This window comes from Diceros bicornis, chromosome 8 (genome assembly GCF_020826845.1).
Source record: "Diceros bicornis minor isolate mBicDic1 chromosome 8, mDicBic1.mat.cur, whole genome shotgun sequence".
Taxonomy (NCBI): domain Eukaryota; kingdom Metazoa; phylum Chordata; class Mammalia; order Perissodactyla; family Rhinocerotidae; genus Diceros; species Diceros bicornis.
Window position 1 is genome coordinate 4,080,122 of NC_080747.1, and position 20,836 is coordinate 4,100,957.

Here is a 20,836-nt window from a genome sequence, read left to right on the forward strand (position 1 = left end):
ACACACTGGATTTGGAGGCTTATAAGAAAAAGGTTGTAAAATATCTTCTTAATAATTTTTACATTGATAACATGTTGAATTATATTATTTTGGATATACTGAATTGAAGATATATTAATGAAATCAGTTTCATCAATTTCTGTAGCTACTAGGAAAATTTAAATTACATATGTGGCTCATATTTGTAGCTTACATTATTTTCCTGTTGTTTTATACATTTAATCTTTCCACAGTTGAGAGCATATTGAATATATGATTTTTATATGCTGTTTATTTTTTTAACATATTATGTTTTAAACTCATTTGTTTGAGTCACAGAAACTGTGACTAGATTAGCTTTTTATTTTTTTCATTGTCTCATTTGCTGTTTTTAGATATAATGCAAAATTATAGTCCAGAAGTATATATCAACAATATTAATCCTATTTACTGATATGTTGTTTATCTAAAAGATAAAGAACTAGATGAGAAATCAGTACTTCATTAGTTTCCTGGTTTTTATCTTCTGGTTTCTTTTTCTTTTTCTTTCTGAGCTTGTCTGAACCTATGGCTGTCCTATCATATCTCTCGATATACTGTGTCTTATATTTCATCATCACATTTCAGATCAGGAAAGGTGTTTTGAGATTGAAGATGAAATGCAAACATCTAGAAGCAGCCAGAAGAGTGGTGATGGTTGTATGAATTTCATGGACTCTTCTCTAGTGCTCCATGAAGTGCCATCCAACTGGTCTGGACTAAACTACATGTCCCGGATATGCCACGCTAGATGGAGTGAATATCAATTTCAATGCCAATATCAGACAAAGAATACTCATTGAATGGTCAAAATTGTCTACCATTTTTGACTGTTGAATAATCAGTCCGTTTCTATGGATTTTTCCTCAAATGCAATTTATTATTCATTCACTCATGCATCCTCTTTTTATTTATTTATTTATTTATTTTTTCCCCCAAAGCCCCAGTAGACAGTTGTATGTCATAGCTGCACGTCCTTCTAGTTGCTGTATGTGGGACGTGGCCTCAGCATGGCCGGAGAAGCGGTGCGTCGGTGCGCGCCCGGGATCCGAACCCGGGCCACCAGCAGTGGAGCGCACACACTTAACTGCCAAGCCACGGGCCAGCCCTATGCATCCTCTTTTTGTCTCTCTCTTTTCTCTTTGTCTCTCACTCTCCCTGACTTACGGTCTGCCCCTGCCTTTGGCTGCATCATGGCAAACTGCTCAGGTTTAAGGTATGAGAAGCCCTCCTACTGATGGAATCAGAACTGGTGGTTGGTTAATCAAAAATGTTGGTTGAAGTGAAAAATTCTAAAAAAGATATACATATGCTTTAAATACTTTAGACAAATAATTTTTGAGTAGGAGTTTCCCAAGGTGTCATTTCTCCCTGCTGGTGCCTAGTCCATGGGTGTCAAGAGAGTTTTCCCTCAACATCCAAGCCATGCTGTTAGCTGCTATAAAACTGCTGAGATTTTGATGTAGGGCCAAGGGCTACATTCTTTGAGTATGGGGCTGCACATTGGCTTCTGCTTGTCCTTCTCCATAATCTATGCCCATGATAGATCGTTAATAATTTCCAGTTTTTGTTTCCTTAAAGTGTAGTAAAGTTTAGACACTTGTGAAACAATAAACAGTCTGAGTTTAGAGTACCTGGAATTTTATGAGTGCTGTGCTATTCTTTCATAGTTGACTGGTCCACCCTTAATTGAATAGCTTTTTTAATTCTTTTTTTTTCCATTTTGACTTGACTGAACCCTTCTAAAGAATCTAAGAGAATCCTCAATTCTCCTTTTGCACTCATTTTTTCATTGGTTTATTTACATAATAGTTAATCAAATTAATTATGGTAAGTATAGTAATAAGTATAAGAATTTAAAGGACAAAGCTGATTCTTAGTAAATGTACAACTCAGCTGATAGGTCTATTTATAGGCACTCTGGAGAGGAGCCTGTTGACCATGAATGTTTAGCATTTTATGGACATCCGTCGGGATTTTACAGAGGGAATGAAGAACATCTGTCAACTCAGCAAGTCAATGAAGTGGAGATTGGTTAAGATAGCTCTACTCTATTTTTCTGACTTTTTCAGTGAATTCGTTATTCAGCAAGTAAGCCAGTCATTCAGTAAATTGTCTACCTTTGGTGAATTGGTTTTTGGCCAGTTGGTCATTTGCTCTGGGCACATTGACTTTCAGGAGAGTTAGCTTATCGTGGGGTAAAGATGAAATGGGTAGGAAGCTGCGCCAGGCAGAGGATGTGTCACGAATTAAGGCACAAGCCAGAGAGAGACCCAGATGGACTTGAGCGTTGTGAGCCTGTCTGTGTAGCTGGATAATACGATTTGGGTGGGTAATCTGCAGATGAGGCTGGAACACTCCACAGGGGTTACATCGTGACGGGCCTGTGGGCCATGCAGAGCAGTTTGGAATTATCATCAAAGCAACTGTAAATGACTGAAGGATTTTTTTTAGTGTAAAATTTATGATTCTCCAACCAGGTATTATTTCTCATTCATATAAACCACTATTGCATTTTTACCTCTTGTGGCATGTATTGAATGAATACTGCCTTTTATCAGAGCTATTTGTGTTATAAACTCTATGAAATGAGCAATCTTTTACGTTTCTATCCCTTTAGTGCCTAACAGTACTTTATACAGTTGTTATTAACTATCTCTTGACATCATTTTTTCCCAGCAGATCTCTAAAATTTACTCATCTTGCATAACTGAAACTTTATACCCATTGAACAGCAACATCTCATTTTGACATGCTTTTAAAAATTAAACTAAATTTTAACCTTTGGAAGATGGTGTTTGTTTCTATACTTTGTGTTTCTCATGTTGCGTAGTAGGAAGTGCCTATGAAGGCTCAAGGTCAGGGAGCATGTCAAAAAGTTGAAATTGTAACGTTGATGATGCTTCGGTACGTGAAGGGAATATCTGAGTGTTTCTGTTTAGTCTTCGGGGTGAATGTGGCAGCTTCCTACGGTGCCCTGTGTGAACTGGTGGTCCCGTCAGCGTGGCTGATGGTGCTTTCGAAGGACTCAAGGGAGTGTGGGTGTGTGCACTGTGTAGAAATTCAGAACTTCTCGTACATGTCCGAGATCACAAGTGTGTTATGCAGCATGTTTAGCAATCCCATTTAGCTTTTCAGGGGAGACCAGAGTGGGCCAAAACGTGTGTGTATAATAAAAACATTTCTGGGAAGAACTGCGCTTTTCAACAGATTTTTGTTTTCGTTGTGTACTGAGAGTTGTGCAGCTATCAAACTGATTGTACTTAGTACGCAGCGAGTGCTGAGAGAGCATTTGAAAAGCCAGGCCCAGTCCATTCGGAAATGGATCCCATCTGTGTTGACATTGGCTGCCAGGACCCACCGCCCAGCTCCGAAGCAGCCATCTCACTGACTGGGTGGATCAAGACAATCACCGATTGTGCTTCACTTCCTCCCTCCTCTTCTCCAGAATAACTTGAGCCTACAGACCAGGGGATCTCCAATCTTCATGGCCAAGAGAGAAAAGAGCAGGGCAGACTCCTTTGGGGGCTCTATATGATATGTATGATAACCAATCAAAGTGTTTTCTAGAAGTGTTTTTATTCGATGATTTAAACAGCAAGGGTTACATTGTGTTTAGATGGGGTACAGGAGAGCAATTTAATTCTTTGATATTTTAGGGCCAGAGCTTATGTAAATGTGGTGCCCTATTATGCTAGCAGGTAACAAGGATGTTGTTTTTTATTGTGGTGAAATATACGTAATAAAAACTAGACCATTTTAACCGATTTTAAGTGTCTAGTTCGGTGGCATTAAGCACATTCACATTGTTATGCAACCATCACCACCATCCATCTCCAGAACTTTCCATCTTCCGGAACTGAGCCTCTGTCCCCATTAAACAACAACTCCCCATCCCCACCCTGCCCCGTGCCGCGGCCCCTGGTAACCACCATTCTACTTCCTGTCTCTATGAAACAGTGAAGTTTGATACCAGCCTTACCGCCTTGCCGTGGATTGCATTTTATCCTTCCTAAAGTACTTTCACAGCAACTTTATTTAATCTCTGTTTGACAGATGGGATTATGAGGCTCTTCAAGATTAGATGACAATATTAGGTATTTTACCAGTTGCAGAGTTGAGACGAAAGCCCAAGATGTAAAACAACAAAACCATTTATTTCCTGGTGAGATCAAATTTGATCCTTTGGTGGACGTAAACCATCTTGTGCCTTTTTTCCTTGTCTTTCGAGAATCTGAGTTTAGCCTCATGTGTAATTCCTGTGGCGTCTTTATCTTCAGTCTGCTCTGTGCTGCACTCCAGATCGGTATCCTGTTACCATCCTGCTGGCCTGTTGGCCTTCCCTGTGGAAGCCATCCTACTGGTAGAGAAGGAAGGGAGGATGACTGGCCCCATGCAGCTCTCATCCTTTGTTGTGCATAAGTAAGACTCGAGAAAACGTAAGAAATATGTGAGTAATTTTCCAGTGTTTACTCACGTGCTGTGTGACATGCAGATTAAATAGTGAACAGAATGGAATGGGGTGTAATCTGGACAGAAACTTTTATTTTGCCAAGAAAGCTACTACTTAATTCTTGATGTTAGGATTGAAACCGTTTTTGCAGTTTAGACCATAAACTTTTGTTATCCATTGAAAATTACTTTACTCTGATCCTCAGTTTCCCTCAGCCGCGTGGATACCTTCCTAAAGGATGACCCGCGGCCTGGAAGTTTAGATCGTGGCATACGTGCTCCATAGAGAGCTGCTAAAATATTCCTGTCAATTAGAGAAGGGTTTTGCTGATATGTGACAAAACTAGAACATGAACCCTAATTTTCTTCTGTCAGATTATATCATTTTTGGCTGTTACTCAGCAGATTTTAATCACTGTAACCGAAAAACAGAATCTGGACACACTACCATATATATAGAATTAAAGTCAGGAAGTGATTCCAAATTCTAGGCTGATATTTTTCTCTGCTAGAATCAGGTCTCATAGTTGATTGGTGTTTCTAGTACAAAGGACTACGTAACAGATTGGGGTAGGAGGAGGGGAAGGCGATGGGGAGTGCCAGTATGAGGGAGAGGGAGGGTGCTGAAGGTGTCGGGCATGACGTAGATGTGTGCAACGCCCCTGCCTTAGGAAGTCATGGATCTGGGTGTACTGTGGGGTCTGGAGGCAGTCGGGTTGGACCCATAGCTGTGGTGAGTTGGTGAGTTCCTTCTCTGTTCCCATTCCACTCACCACCTGTAATACAGGCATCGAGGAATACAATCATGACACAGAAATGTCATCGCTGCTGTTCCGTAGCTTCTGGCTCAGCAATCAATGCCAGGCTCTGGTGGCTCTGGCTTCTCCACTCATTAGCTCTGGGCGCGTGTGACCCTGGGCAAGATCTTTCATCTCTTGAGCCTCAGTTTCCTCATTTGTAAAATCATAATCAGAATACCAACATCTCAGTGTTGTGTTCTGAACAGGATAAAATATATATAAAATATCCTAGAACAATGTCTGGCATATAGTAGGCAAACAGTAAATAGTATTTATTATTGTTATATTGTTGAAATAATAGTAATAACAATAATGAGAATAATTATATTTATACCATATACAATTATATAAACATAATATTTGTTATTATTAATAATAACAAATATTAATGGAAAAGAATTCTCTGTAAGGCTTTTCCTTAAAGTAGCAAAGGCAAATACTAGTGGGCTTTTCTTTCCAAAAAAGATGGGAGTTAAACTATGACCAATATGGTGAGCCAAGCAGGGCTATAGATCATATTCTTATCTAATTGTAAGTACTGGTTTTCTCTAATAAGACACAGAGACCTTAAAGGAGAAATTTACAGTACCTTAAGGCAGATAAGGTTTCCTAAGCTAAAGTATAACTTTCACTTAAGTATTAATTTGAGGGAGAAATATTCTGGTGAGTTTAAAAGTTATCTAGTAACTGGCTCTGTGCTGTTTCTTTTACGTCTGGAGCACAGCAGAGGCAAAGATCAGGCATTCTTTGAGGAAAATGGTTTCTCATATTTCTTTTTAAGTATCTGAAGAGGCTGTGGTGTTTAGACTTCAGTCCCTTATTTTATTAGCATGTGTTGTGTGAGAGCCAGCGCAGAAGAACACTGGTGACAAGTGCAAGACGGTGTTCAAGCTTCATGCACAGCCTGGGTCTCTTCTACGTCGACGGGAAGCTGTCAGATCCAGTAGAGTGCTGCCACGTTGGTGTGTAGTGTTACTGTTAGAAGGGGCATTTGAAGATCTGCTCTGGCCGGAGTTGATGTCATTTATCATTTAGTGGGGAGCCAAAGGCAACTCGCAGGAAAATTTGAAATAGGTAAAGTTGGTTTTATGGCTTGTTGACCTGCAACTTTATAAGAATGCTAGAATTGGAATCTTAGAGCTGGGAGGGACATGAGAGATGATCATGATCCAGCGCCCTCATTTCCAGGTGGGGAGATTGGACTCAGAGTTACAGGAACGTTGCGTGGACCAAGGACGAAGCCAGACCTTAATGCGTGCCGAGTATTTGGGTGTTCCTCGTCTTCACTCTGCCTTCTTGTTTCCTGCCTGTCCTCTGGTTTTCGTGATTCCTTTTGGAAATCTACCTCCCCTGTTTTGCACCATTTAAAATTCCTGTTAATTGTGATTTCAGTGAATTCTTACCGATGGGAAAGGATCTGAAAGTTTTTCCTCCGAAAGCAGTAGTGCTAAATAACAGTTCAGGGACCCCTTGTCAGCCTCTCCTCCATTTGCCTTTAACAAACAATAATTCCTCTGCCTAAGTGTCTGAAACCCCTGTGGCAGAGTTTCAAGGTTAAGTGGTATTTGGAAGTGGAAGTGGAGTGCTCCTCTAGAAGTATTGTTTTGGGGGATGTTACTTCAAAGTGAAAATATAATTTTAAAAAATTTTAAAAACAGCAAATATTGTGAGGAAAATCCAAGCTATACAGATATAATTAAAAAAGAGGCAACCATTTGTTAACATTTTGGTCAATGACCTTCTGTCTTTGTATATATGTAAGCATAAACATGCAAATTTTATATAAAGAGCTCCTAGTGTACCTGTCTCCTTTCACTTAACAGTATCTAGTAGAGATTTTTCAAGTAAATGACTGTAGATATGCAGTCTCCTTTTAAATGTCTGCTCATGGATGCGTCAGTATATCTAATCATTCTTTTCTCTGTGAACATTTAGATTGTTTTTAGATTTTGCTAAAAAAACTTGTATTGAACATCCTTATACATTTTTGCTCACGTGACCAATTGACCTTGTTGGCATATATTTCTAGAGGTGGAATTATTGGATTTAGGGGTGTGCCCATCGAGTTGCCAACGGTTGTGCCAAATACATGACCACCAGTAGGGTCAGAAAGTCTCTGTTGAGAAATCCCATCAGCTAAGAGAGTAAGCGCCTCGCCTTACACACTGTGCCTGACTTCAGCTCTAGGAAAGGAGTCTGTGCCATTTCATAAACGTTTGTTTGATTCAGCTATTTGTAATGCTTTCCCAAGACATGAATAATTTGACTGTTTCAGCATACTAAAAGGAAGTTGAAACACCCTCCATTTCATGAATAAAGACACTCAGTGAATCAAACAGCTCTTTTCCAAAAGCAACAAGCAGAGATTTTAACTCAGGGTGGACTCCTTTTCAGACCGTGCCTGGGGCCAAGTCTGTGTGTATCAGGTTCTGTTTTAAGCACTGCCTCTTCGGGAAGATAAGAAGGACCTGGATACCATCCAGCTGAGACCACAGCATGATGACGGTCCAGGAAGGCAGCCCTGAGTGCAGAGGCATCTGGGTTCTTTAGTCTAGGGCACAAGGACTGGGGGGAAGGGAGATAACTATGCCTTCAGTGTGTGAAGGAATGCTGCCAGTGATCCTGAGTGCGTTATCTGTCCTCATCTGGTGAGGAAGGAGTGGGCTGATGAGTCATTCACAGAGGACTTCTTGGATTCAGAGTTGACTTACATGGAAAGTGGTGGAGTTTCAAATTCTAGAGAGTTTATGTAAAAAACCCCTATGATTTCTTTGGAACATTGTTCTACTTGGAAATTTAGCTTGGTAGATCTTCCACTTGGGGCCTCTGTTCTGTTCCGTTCTCCGTAACATCTTTTAAGTTTGTTTACAGTTTGTTTTCCTTTTACAAAAGGAAAAGAGAGAGAGAATATGAATATAAAAAAGGTCTTTAGCAGGCAGGCCTGGTGTTAGAAAACCCCAGCTCTGTCAGTTACTCGCATCTGATTTTGAGCAGGCTGTTTTAGACGAGGAGCCTCACTTTCTGTGTCTGTAAAATATAAGGTAATGTGATATCTACCTTGAAGGATTCCTCTGTGGATTGACTGATGCAACCTGTGACCAATGCAAAAGCACTTAGTAAGTACAGTGCCAGGTAAATGGCAGGTGTTTGGCAAATGTGGGCTTTCCTTACTTCCACCCTTTCTGTTGCATAAGGACTGGTGAGTGATTTCACCAACAAACCTTTAGATGTTCATAGGAAGAAGGGGGTGGTGTGCGTTAGAGTCAGCAGGAACGTTTGAGAGAAGAAGGGGGCTTCAGCGGTCTTGAAGGCTAGATGGAGTTTGAATAGTCCCGAGCCTGCCAGCTCTTCTGTGTTCCAAAGTTACGGCTTCAAAACCGGAGTGTCTCAGTCTCAGAGTCTGACAAGAAACTGGTATAATTGGTTCTAGTAATGAGCAGATGCCTTCTCCAGAGAATAATTTCCAGTTTCTTTTAGAGAGTGGCTCATAGGTGATTTCCTTTATTTAAAGTTTTCCTGGCATTTTTCAGGAGTGGGGTGAGATTGTGGGCACCTCATTCATTCAGCCAGTCCCTGTTTATCTGTTACTCACTCTGTGATGAGCACCAGGTGCATCTGAGCAGTTCCTGTGCTCCTGGGCTCCCCATGCAGTTGAGTAGGCCATGGAGAAGAAAGTCAGCTTTGGAGATGTGGGAGAGTCAGTAGTGTGGGGAGAGTTGTGGGGATGAAGAGAAGGAAGACGCCCGTCTCAGCCCTGGGGGACCTCTCTGCCCCGGAAGCAGTGCACAGGGGCCCCCGCGGGAGATGTGCTGCTGGGCTGGCAGACTGCTGGCGAGTTGTTGTGGGTTGGGGAGCATGTGGCCAGGGCTGGGCGGGGGTGGCCATGAGCAGGAGAGTAGTAGAGATCCAGTCAGGAACCGACCTGCAGAACCTCTTTGTGGGACGGGTTCTTTTTTACCAGGGACTTGACAAAGGAAAGAGGACAGTGCTGGTCAACACCTGTTGGTTGAAAATACAGAATTTCCTTCTGATGGTCACGTTGCATTGTTTCTTCCTTTCTCTCCTCAGCCACCTGACAGTGGGCCGCCACCGTTACCGACGTCCTCTCTCCCAGAAGGTTATTATGAGGAAGCTGTGCCCTTGAGTCCTGGGAAAGCACCGGAATACATCACCTCAAGTGAGTGCGGGGTCTGCCCGGCCACAGCTGGCCTCCTGAGTTGTGGGACTGTTGCTGGTATGAAGGGAATGGGGCATTACAAGACGCTGGGGAAATGTGGAGTTAAGTCAGTTTTGACCCAAAGAGGTAGATACAGAAAGGGCTTGGGAAAGTCTCAAGTGCCTTACCGTGTAATTCAGATGTTGTCTTCCTTGTGACTCATAATTAGTGAAATCCAGTTGTGGAAACATGTGTCCAAATGAAATGTGTTCCCTTTGGTCAAAAGGGAAATGACTTTCGTGTTTTTTTTTGTTTTTTTTTGTTTTTTTGTTTTTGGTGAGGAAGATCGGCCCTGAGCTAACATTTGCCAATCCTCCTCTTTTTGCTGAGGAAGACTGGCCCTGGGCTAACATCCGTGCCCATCTTCCTCCACTTTATATGGGACGCCGCCACAGCATGGCTTGCCAAGCGGTGTGTCGGTGCGCGCCCGGGATCCAAACCGGCGAACCCCGGGCCTCCGCAGCGGAGCGCTGACACTTAACCGCTTGCGCCCCTGGGCCGGCCCCTCGTGGTGTGTTTTTATGGGTGTGTTTTATGGCCCCCCCAACTCTGGCTGGGGCATGTCCCTCTTAGGCTGCATTCCTTGTGCCATGAGGAGAAAAGTGTCTACCGGGCTGAAAATAATTGAGTACAGAACAAATAGGTGTCTCGATCATAGGCTTTTCTTTCTTTTTGGTTTTTTTTTTTTCATTCATACAGGTTTTACCGGGAAATTTCTGCCTAAGTTAGAGTTGTCATGATGTGACTCTGTCTGCTTGGTAACTCTCAGAAGCCCCTCTCTGTTGGTAGCCAGCTTTCACATTCACATAAAGGAAGGGTGCGCTGACATTGAAGCCTCTTTGTAACTGTCTCTGGAATTTAGTTTTGGATTGTTGGCTTTCTTTCTCCTCTCACTGTTCTGTCAGGCAGTGCGCTCTAAGAGTCTCTTCCTGAAGTGGAAGCGGGGTGTCTGAGTATGTATGTTGCCTCAAGGAGCCTTGCTTTTCTTACAAAAGATAGACAAAATGGGACGTGAAAGAGTGACTGCTCTTTCTGATCTCAGGGCTTCCAGTACATTGATCCGTGACGTGTCACCCCACCTCAGCTGTCTTCCTGAGGAAACGCTCTCCTTCATCCCAGTGTTGTCTTCATGTCGCCTGAGATCTCTGCTCCATGGAGACTTGAGTTCTCTGATCTTTGTCTCCCCGGGCAAGAAACAAGGAGACCATTTCCTGAAACACAACGTTGCGTGTTTCAGGAAATTCACCCTGGTATATTCTCTGAGTGTGAAGAGGGAGATACAGAACCCGGGCAAGCTGGCCTGTAAGCCCCTTGAGGGTAAGGAGCCTTTTCTAGCTCACTCGTGCCTGTTTTCTCAGCTTCTGGAACAGTCCCGACACAGACTGGGCCCAGTATCAATAAATATTTGCCGCATTCTGATTGAGAAAGGGACCGTTCTGATAAGGAGGTTAGGAAATATTACGTTTTGAGATCGTAAGTTAAATATTTTAATTTCTCTTTCATTTAAGAACTGTTTAGGAAAAATGCATTCAGGTAATTTCTAAGTGTCCACTATTTCAAAAATTAGTAGATTAGTTAGAAAACACACAAAAAATTAAATGGTTTGATGTAATTAAAAACTTCATTGGATTCCTTTCTTTCTAATAGGAATGAGTAAACAAAAAAATTTTTTCGATGAGGGTATTTCCCAGCATTTGGAACATTTGGTTCTAGCCTTCTCCCACCTTCCTTCCCCCTCCCCACAACATACTTTCAAGGCTAGAAACTGAGAGTAATTTTGCTTGACTTTTGGGGGCCTTGGGTAGTTTTCGTCTGAGAAGCCCCATAGCATGGATGTGTCATGTCCTGTTCTTCAGAGAAGCCATTCCTTAGTTGCTGACTGGTGAGCAACTTTCGTTGAACTACGTCCAGAAGAAAGAGTAGTAAAAGACTCATGCTCGGGAGCAGCGAGTCAGCAGTGCTAGCGCGCGGTGGCTTCTTTAGTCGAATGTCTGCGGTTGAACAGCTGACGGCGAGGACCTCCCCTCCCTCCCCTGAAGAGCAATGGCAGTGGGCCGACTTGCAGATCAGACCAGGGTTATGCCACCTTCTGTTACTTGTGGACTGGGCGACAGCTTTGTTGAACCCTGTATCAGGTATGGGTTTATCAGAGAAGCAGAACCATTATGAGTGTTGTGGAGTAAAGGGTTTATTGTAGGAATGAGACCGTATGCAATGGTGGGAGCCAGTAAAGAAGACTATGGCGTGGGGCCGACCACCCAGAAGATGAGCTGGGTAAGGACTGGGGAAGAGAAGGACAGGGCAGAACCCGCATCTGTCTCTCACTTCCTCCAAACCTGGTGACACAGGCGACCAGCCAGAGGAGCTGGAGTGCGCCTCCCCAGAGCTGTGCCCACCTGGCCCAGGACTCAGAAGACACCCTTCGGGAGCTGCAGGCCCAGCGGCTGCCCCACGCCAGCAAGGAGGCCGGCAGATCAGTGACAATGTGTGTGAGCTGCAGCAGTGCCTGGCACCCTGCGCTGGCCTTCAACATGTGCTGGCAGCTGCTTCCCTTCTGCCTTCCAAATTGCTCACAAATTTCTCTTGTGGCCAGCCCTAACCCAGAATCATCCAAGAAAGGGAATTTTGGGAAATGTAATTCCAGCCTTGCTAAGTTGATACAGTATAAAACCACCACCATTTATCTTGTGTCAATTTGGCATCCATGCACACCTCTTTTAACCACACTGAATTTCCAAATAAAGACAATAGCAGAATCATGCTTCAGCATAACATGATTCAACTATCGCCCATATAGCAGAAAACTCCCTAACTCCCCCGGAGGATACAGAGTCCTTTTATCCAGTTTGGGGTGACACCCCTTCTCTTCTAGCTGGGTATTACCCTCCCCTTTGAGAGCCCATAACTCAAATATTGAGAGCCAAGGCTAACTAATGTTAGCACTTCTTATGTTAGATGCTTAGGAATGGGAGAGGGGAGGAAAACAAAAGAATTCATTTATGCATACACAAATCTGTCCATATCAAAATAAGGAAGCAAAACTCATGACTAGTTCAGTCCTCATTTCTACAACCAGTCAATGGTCATAGCTGGTATTTATAAATTCCTTCATGTTCCCTTTGCAGCAAGCACCTGCCTTGATTGTCCAATAAGATTACTCAGGGCCGGCCCCGTGGCTTAGTGGTTAAGTGTGTGCGCTCTGCTGCTGGCGGCCCAGGTTCGGATTCCAGGCGCACACCGACGCACCGCTTCTCCGGCCACGCTGAGGCCGTGTTCCACATACAGCAACTAGAAGGATGTGCAACTATGACATACAACTGTCTACTGGGGCTTTGGGGGAAAAAATAAATAAATAAAATTATAAAAAAAAATAAAAAAAGATTACTCAGCTTTCCTTCCTGAAGATCTGGTCCTTCAGCAGGACCGCCTGTGCTGGATGGTTGTACTTTTCCACTGACTTTAGTCACAGGGCGTGGGAGTCCTAAGGGGCCCCCCAGGGATCTCCAGGATCCGGGCATGTTCTTCCTTCTCCAGTGTGTGGTCACAACTTCTTGGTGGTCAGGACCAGTCATCTCACTCACTGCAGTAACCCCTTCTTTGCCTGTTGTCTCCACTTCCAGTTTAGTGGAGCAATTACTGTGTCCTTAGGAGGGAACATTCTGCCCTTAGAAACTAAGACCTGTGGGCCAGCAGAGCAAACACTTCAGGAAAGGGAGGCAAAAATTTTGTTAGTGGATCACTAGGGGTAATAGTGAGGGGAGCCACTACCACATTCACCCCTGGATTCCCAGGCCTGTGAATCCTGGCTGTGGGAGAAACAGCCCACTGGTCAGAGCATATACTACTAAAAGATATTTTGGAAGATACCCCTCCAACCCCATAAGGTGTTACCAGTCAAGCTGGTCCTGAAACTGACCATTCAAAAGGACATTCCACCAGCCTGTTGGGTCAGCTGCTTCAAGGTGACGGGGACATGGCAAGACCAGGGAATGTCATGAGCATAAACCCATTGCTGTAAACTTCATTTACTGTAAAATGAGTTCCTTGGTCAGAAGCAATGCTGTGTGGGCTCCCATGATGGTGGATAGGGCGTTCTATAAGACCACGGATGCTGCTTTTGGCAGGAGCATTGTGGGCAGGGAATTATCTCTTCCAGTGAGAATAAAGTGCTGCCCCTTCCATGATGGAAGTGGTCCAGTGATAACCACCTGTTATTAGGTGGCTGGCTGATACCCTAAGGAGCAGCGTCGTGTGCAGGTAAAACACTCAAAGTGCCAGGAGTCAGGTTAATCTTTGTGGGTGGAAGTCGCGTTGCTGAGTTCCGTGTATAACCTCCATCTGAGCCACCATGGCTGTTTTACATGAGTCCATTTGGACAAGAAGTCTGGGGAAAGAGGCTGCCCGACATCTGTATAATGGGTCATGTTGTTTGCCTGCTTATGAAGATCTTCTGCTGAGAGTGCTCTTTGCTAAGCATTCACCTGATGCACAAATGCTCACAACCTGAGCCCGTTTGTGGAGGTCTACTCACAGCCGCTTCTGCAGACCTTGTTACCAGTTCCTCTCAAGTGTGACCGTCCAGCCGAACCATGAGGCCATGAGTCAGTGTTGAGAGGAGGCAGAGCCGCAGGAATAGGGCCGTGGGCATCTGAACTGCTTGCTCATGTACCTTACTTACCTCTTCTGGGCCTGGTGGAGAGGATTCTGCTTTGACGTGATGGCCGAATGCTCCTTGCTGGATCAGATAGCCTGGAGTCCATGTGGGCAGCTCAGGTTGCATCATAACTTGGCTCCCCAGGATCAAGCACTTACACTCCATGAGGGCATCAGTGAGCCACAAGCAATTTCTCAGAAGGAAAATAGTTATCGTCAGAGGGTGGCGTAGCTGTGCTCTGAAGTCCTAAGGGTCTGCTCTGAGCTTCGCCTGGAAGAGCCTGCCAGAGGCTTCCATTACCAATTTCTGTAACAGGGTTTGATCAGAGAAGCAGAACCACTCTGAGGTGGAAGAGATTTATTCTAGGGGTTAGACTCATAGAATTACGGGAGCCGTTGAAGAAATCAGTGGAAGGCTATTGCCTGTGCATCTGGTCAGAAGGGCAGTCTGGAAGAAAAGCTGGACTTGAAGTTGGGGGGAGACCAAGGATGCACTGAAGTCTGCAAGGACAAACTGCAGCCCGTCTCTCCTTGACTCCCTCCAAACTTGGTGACTTGCAGAAGATGCTGGTGCTCTTGGCTATGGACTCGTGTGTGTACCTGTCCAGGATCTGAGCCACCAAAGGAGAAGCTCCAGCAGCAGGTCCAAGTCCAGTCGCTCCCCAGCCAACAGGGCAGGCCAACAGGTCCGTGATGACACGCCTGAGCTTCCGCAGTGCCGCTGCCCTCCTCCGATCCTCAGAATGTAATGGCTACTGTAATGGAACAAAGTTCTCTTGTGGCCAGACCTAATCCAGACCATACAGGCAGGGAATTCTGGGGAATGTGATTCCAGTTCAGCTAAGTGATGCAGCACAAAGTCAGTGCAGATCTTGTTGGGTTTTTGGAGTTCAGATTTATATTTCATCTCATCTTCGGTTTTCCAGTTTCCCTCTCTCCTTGTGCTTTTCCCTCTCCCTCCTCAAGGGTAATTGGTTGAAATGCCATTTCTGATTTCATGGGGTATGGTATATATCTAAAATATAAATTTTAATGATTTATAGTTACAAATACAGGCTTCTCCTGCTATCTGAAAGTAGAGCGTGTCTGTGAAACCTTTCATAAGCCAAAATGATGTAAAGCAAAAAACAATTACCATTAATTTATATGTATGGGAAAAATGTTCGAGTGTTCCTAGACCCAAAAATAACCTACCAAATCATACCAAATAACACATAGACCCTAAAATCACACTAACCTAGAATAACAGCAAGAATGATATGACAACTACACAGCCTGTGTAAAGTAGAAATACTGTATGTACAGTAGAGTGTCACGCACACTGGAAGGCACACTGGAGGCTGAGAGGTGGTGGTGGTGATGGGGTGTTAGGCTGAGTCATCCCAGGTTGGGGTGGTGGGAGGTGCAGGAGACTGGGGTGGAGGGGAGAGAGGAGGAGGGTCACCTGTTAACATCTCATCATCGTCTGAGTCCATCGAGGCAGGCAGGTCCGTGACGTCTGCACCTTCTTCCGTGTCTGCCTGCCCCCTTGTCAAAGGTCAAGGGTCGTCATCTGCGTGGCTGCTGTGGCTGCTGTGGAAGGCTTGAAATTCGACAATACGACAGTATGCTTGACTGCACAGTCCCTATAATGGCTTGCTACAAAACAAACGCTGAATGCTATTTTCGAAAAAGTGAACATCCTCTTCACATTTCTGTAGGTCTTTTGTAAAAGCGAAGTGGTGTAGCGTGAGCTTTTGGGTAGCGAGGGAAACTTGCAATAGTTTATGGGAGCCTTCTTTTGTTCCATCAGAACTGCACGATGATAGCAATTCCTACCCATAAGACTAGTTTCTGGTGAAGAAGAGCATTTCCTAACCAGCAACATCATTTAAACATAAAGATCCACACAGTTCTCTTGCTGGCTCTTTGGTCTGCCTCCTCATTCTATGTGAAGTGTAGACGTCTGTGTGTGATGCCAGGACGTGCCAAGGGCTGCCAGTTTCTAATCAACACCCTGTCTGACTTTGCCCTCCGTCCCTCTCTGAGATCACCTGTACCACCTACTGCCAGGTCTGAAGGCCCTTAGTGATTCTTTCCCCTCCTCCCCGTTCTGTGTCTTTCTTAATTTTTCACAGAGCGCTCATTATCTCTTAACGTAATCCAAAACCCCACACCCAGACAGTGAGCTCCTTGAAGTCCTATTGGAGCCCCCAGGAAGTACACAGAAAGAGGAATAAGGGATTCTGCTCTTTGTTGGGGAACCCCTGAAGATATCTCTCAGAGAGCTGATTTCCTGTAGGCCCAGACTGTGCCTTTTGACTGCTCTGTCGCCTGCTAAGTTGGCTGATGTTCTTCCAAAAATGAATCTGTCAGTTCTGCTCTCTCAGAAGAAGGCGGGATGTGAACTTGCTGTCTTTCTCAGCTGTGGATCTCAACCCATTCCCCAGGATGAAGAAGGTGGCTGGGGGCATAGTATACTTTTTCAGTTTGAAGTCAAGTTTCGGCCGTCACTCATCAGGGATGTGGTCGGGGATGAGTTACTTGGTCTTTCAGCAGCATTCTTCCTTTCCTCTGAAATAAAGATACTGCTCTGTGCCCATCTCTGGGTGGCCGAGAGGACCAGCAGGACAATGGTTGTGAAAGCCCTTTGTAAATTTGAAGCAGGCCTCAGCTTTTCACAGCTTTATTGCCAGATCCTGGCACACACATATAAGTATAAAAAATATTGCTTGACACGGTAAGTGCCCAATAAATATTTGTTGAATGAATGAATGAAATCAAAGGTAGTTCTCCCATTTATAACCAATTTATTCATTAATGCTTTTGTTCATTTGTTCATTATATATTTGCTGAACTTGATCTTCTAGAAACTGAGCTGAGCACTGAGAGATTCCTGGTCCTCCAAGCTGTCATGAACTTAATCTTTCTAAAATAAAAATATGCTTTTGTCCATTGCCCATCTTGAGTCTCCGCTTACCTTGGACCAGAGAGCAGCACTTGACCTTTCACAGTCTGGCCACCACCTGTCCTTTCAGTGTCATGTGCCATGGCTTCCCTCCACATACCTACACTCTAGCTGTGCTAAACTCTTTTACTGTTAAATATATTTGCCAAAAAATGCATACGGGGGGCCAATCCGGTGGTGTAGTGGTTAAGTTTGCGCACTCCACTTCGGCAGCCCAGGGGTCGTGGATTCGGATCCTGGGCGTGGACCTACGAACTGCTTATCAAGCCGTGCTGTGGCAGGTGTCCCACATACAAAGTAGAGGAAGATGGGCATGGATATTAGCTAGGGCCAGTCTTCCTCAGCAAAAAGAGGAGGATTGGCAACAGATGTTAGCTCAGATTAGCTCCGGGCTAATCTTCCTCACCAAAAAAAAAAAAAAGGTGCATACAATATGAATATATACTTAATGGCTTATCATAAAGTGAAACATTTGTGAAGAATAGAACATTGTCAGCCACGGAAGCCCCCTGCAGGCCCCTTCCTCATCACAACTTCCCTCTCCTCAAAGGTAGCCACTAACTTGGCTTCTGTGGCAATCACGTAAATACTATTGAAAAATGAAAGGATCCACTCTGTTTTTTAAATGTTTGATATTTTTCATTGCTTTTGCTTATTATCTTCCTTCTAGACTTTTCTGCCTGGTTGACAATGGCTCATAAAAGATGTAGGTCAAAAGTTTTCTTTTTAGTCTTCTCTACGTCCCACACATGCTCTTCTCCACCGCCTGTCTCTCTGATAGCATGTCTTACACTGCATTGTATGTGTTAATCACCTCCAGCCCTGTCTAATAGAACTTCTGCAATGAAGGAGATGCCATTTGTCTGAGTTCTCCATTGCAGCATCCACTTAGCCACCAGTAACTACTGAGTACTTGAAATGTGGTTAGTGCAGCTTAGGAACTGAATATTTCGTTTTGTTTAATTAGAATTTGAAATTAAATACCCACCCATGGCTACCATGTTAAACGAGAGTGTTGCGTGGATGTAGATGCTGGAATATGGAGTGTGTGCATGCATGCATGTGTGCATTGGGGTTGGGGAGGTTGTGGAGATGACAAGAACAGCCTGGCTGCAGGGTGGAAGGGTTAATGTGCAGCAGCGCAAGAGGAGACTCTGGACTGTTCTCTCTCATTTGCGCTCCCCAGTGATCTGTAACCAAGATCCGTACCACCGCTCGAGCCAGCCCTCCTCACGTTCCTCTTGGCACAGTGTCAGTGTACTTATCAACCTTATTGCAGATGCCTCTTAACTGGTCCCCATCTCTCTGTCACCCCAACTTCAGCCTGTTCTCAATGCTGTTGCCAAAGTTATCTCTTCAGTCACCTTAGTCTCTTGCTTAAAATCGTTCCTTGACTTTTTATGGTTTAAAATTCAACTTAAACTTCCAATCTTTCTATTTCTCCCTCAGTAATGACTCTGAGAGAAAATTAAAGTGACCACTGAGTACAAATTATAATCCAGTTTCCAGTGAATAAAAAAATGTGAACTCTGTTCTGTATAAGGTCTGCCATTTCTGCTGCTTCTGCTAAGTTGTGAAACCAATTGCTTTAGCCGTAGTTTCTTCTTATCGTTCATTCATCATTTAGGTGTTTACTCCTCAAATATGTTTTGAAAAGCAAATGTATTCCATATGTTTCCTGGGGTTGAGGGGAATGTGAGATGAATCAGACACTGCCTCAAGGAGCTTATCATCCAGCAGGGCTGAAATTAATAATAATACTGACAGTCACTGGTATTTATTAAACACTTTTAATATGTCAGCCATCTTTCTGAGGCCTTTGTAAGTATAATTTAAGTTTATCTAATAGTTCTTCCTTCTGTAAATATTTGTGCACTTGCCCTGTGCCAGGTACTTAGTTATGTTCTGGGGCAATCACATCCAACAAGGTGGTCTCCCTTCCCTCAGGGGCTTATGGTCTGGTGTGGGCGGCAGACTGGCAAACAGCAGTGATAGTACATGGGATACGTTTAGTGTTGAGCAGTGTGGAAGCACAGAGGAGGGACGTTTCACCCAGGGTCTTAGTCAGCTCAGGCTGCCATAACAAAATTCCACAGACTGGGTTGCAAAACAATGGACATTTATTTTCTCACAGTTCTGGAGGCTGGATCCAAGATTAGGGTGCCAGCATGGTCAGGTTGTGGTAAGGGCTCTCTTCCTGGCTTACAGACGCCCACCCTCTCCCTGTGTCCTCACATGGCAGAGAGAGTGTGAGATTTCTCTCTCTTCCTCTGCTTGTAAGGCCACCAGTCCTACCAGATCAAGACCCCACCCATATAACCTCATTTGACTGTAGGTACCTCCTAACAGTCCTATCTCCAAACACAGTCACATTGGGGTAGAACTTCCACACATGAATTGGGGGGGGCACAGCTCAGTCCATCACAGGCAGCTTTGGTGATTCAAGGAGGGCTTGGTGGAGGAGGTGCCAATAAGTGAAGTCCTGAAAGGTGAGAGCATTTGTCCAGGCACAGGCAGGAGAGAGTGGGATGAGCAGGAGGCCTACGTGAGGGGGCAGCGTGTGCGAAGACCTGGAGATAACGGAGAAGGTGATACATTAGGGAAACTAAAAATAATCTGGCATGTAGGTGTTAATGCATCACAGAATGAGAAAGATAGGTGTAAATGTTTCTGAAAGTCCCAAGGATGACACGAAGGGGACAAATGGCCTTGCCTTGGGTTGGCTCTTGAACATTAGGAAGGGCTTGTGTGTGTGGTGATGCCAGCAGGGACAAGGACATCGCTGACTAGAAAGACTTTAACATAAAGGTGTGGGCGTGGGAGAGCAAGGGACCTCTCTGGGCAGGAGTTCTCTCTGGTGACACGCACTGCAGAAGGGGGATGTTGTTCGCCGGCGAGAATGTGGCGAGGATTCAACAAGGTTGGGTCTGCAGAGTGCCCGGCCCATGTTGAACGGTCTAGGAATGGTTTATAAATACAGAATTCCTAGTGACTTCAGTTTAAAAATTTTGTTGATTTTCCACTGCCCAAGTCTTAGTTATTTTTCCCTATTTTTACTAATTAATGTTTCCCTACCACACTGAGTGCAGAAACCCCTTCCTCATTGAATCATGTAATAATGTACTCTTGAGCCCACAGGTAGGCGTCAAGATAAGATTTTTGTAACCAGGCCCTCTGCCTGTCTTTCTTTCTTTTTGATAGATTATGACTCAGATGCAATGAGTAGCTCTTATGAATCATATGATGAAGAGGAGGAGGATGGAAAGGGGAAGAAAACACGACACCAGTGGCCCTCTGAGGAGGCTTCCATGGACCTGGTGAAGGACGCCAAGATCTGTGCCTTCCTGCTGCGAAAGAAGCGCTTCGGACAGTGGACCAAGTTACTCTGTGTCATCAAAGACACCAAACTACTGGTAAAGCATTGTGAATTGGTTGCTCTTGTGTAAAGTAGGTAAGATTTTGTTGGCAATCTAACTTGATGGAATTCATATCCAGGCAACGTTAACATCAGTGAGGAAAGGGAAGCACTCAGACCTCAGCGCCTTACAGTGAGCTCACAGCAGTCAAGCGCTGGCCCGAAATAGGCCGTCAATAAGCACTGGCTGAGGTCACCATGTCTTTAATGCCGTTGGTTTTGCCAGCTCCCTAAAGCAACCAGCGGGCAAAATCATTCCCGTCCCGGCCAGTGTCTGCGGTTTGTGTCAGTGGAAATGCACAATGCTTCAACTTGCCAGAAGTCGCAAGATGGAT

At 44.4% G+C, this 20,836-nt stretch overlaps 1 protein-coding gene across 7 annotated transcripts in view; it reads left to right on the forward strand.

The window, feature by feature from the left end:
- Positions 1 to 20,836, forward strand: part of AFAP1 (actin filament associated protein 1) — a 157,604-nt gene that overhangs the window by 68,686 nt on the left and 68,082 nt on the right. For all 7 annotated transcript variants that reach the window (XM_058546661.1, XM_058546663.1, XM_058546660.1 and 4 more), the window contains 2 exons: positions 9,339 to 9,447; positions 20,288 to 20,499. In XM_058546661.1, coding sequence (XP_058402644.1) covers positions 9,339 to 9,447; positions 20,288 to 20,499 — 321 coding nt within the window. The remainder of the gene's footprint in view (positions 1 to 9,338; positions 9,448 to 20,287; positions 20,500 to 20,836) is intronic.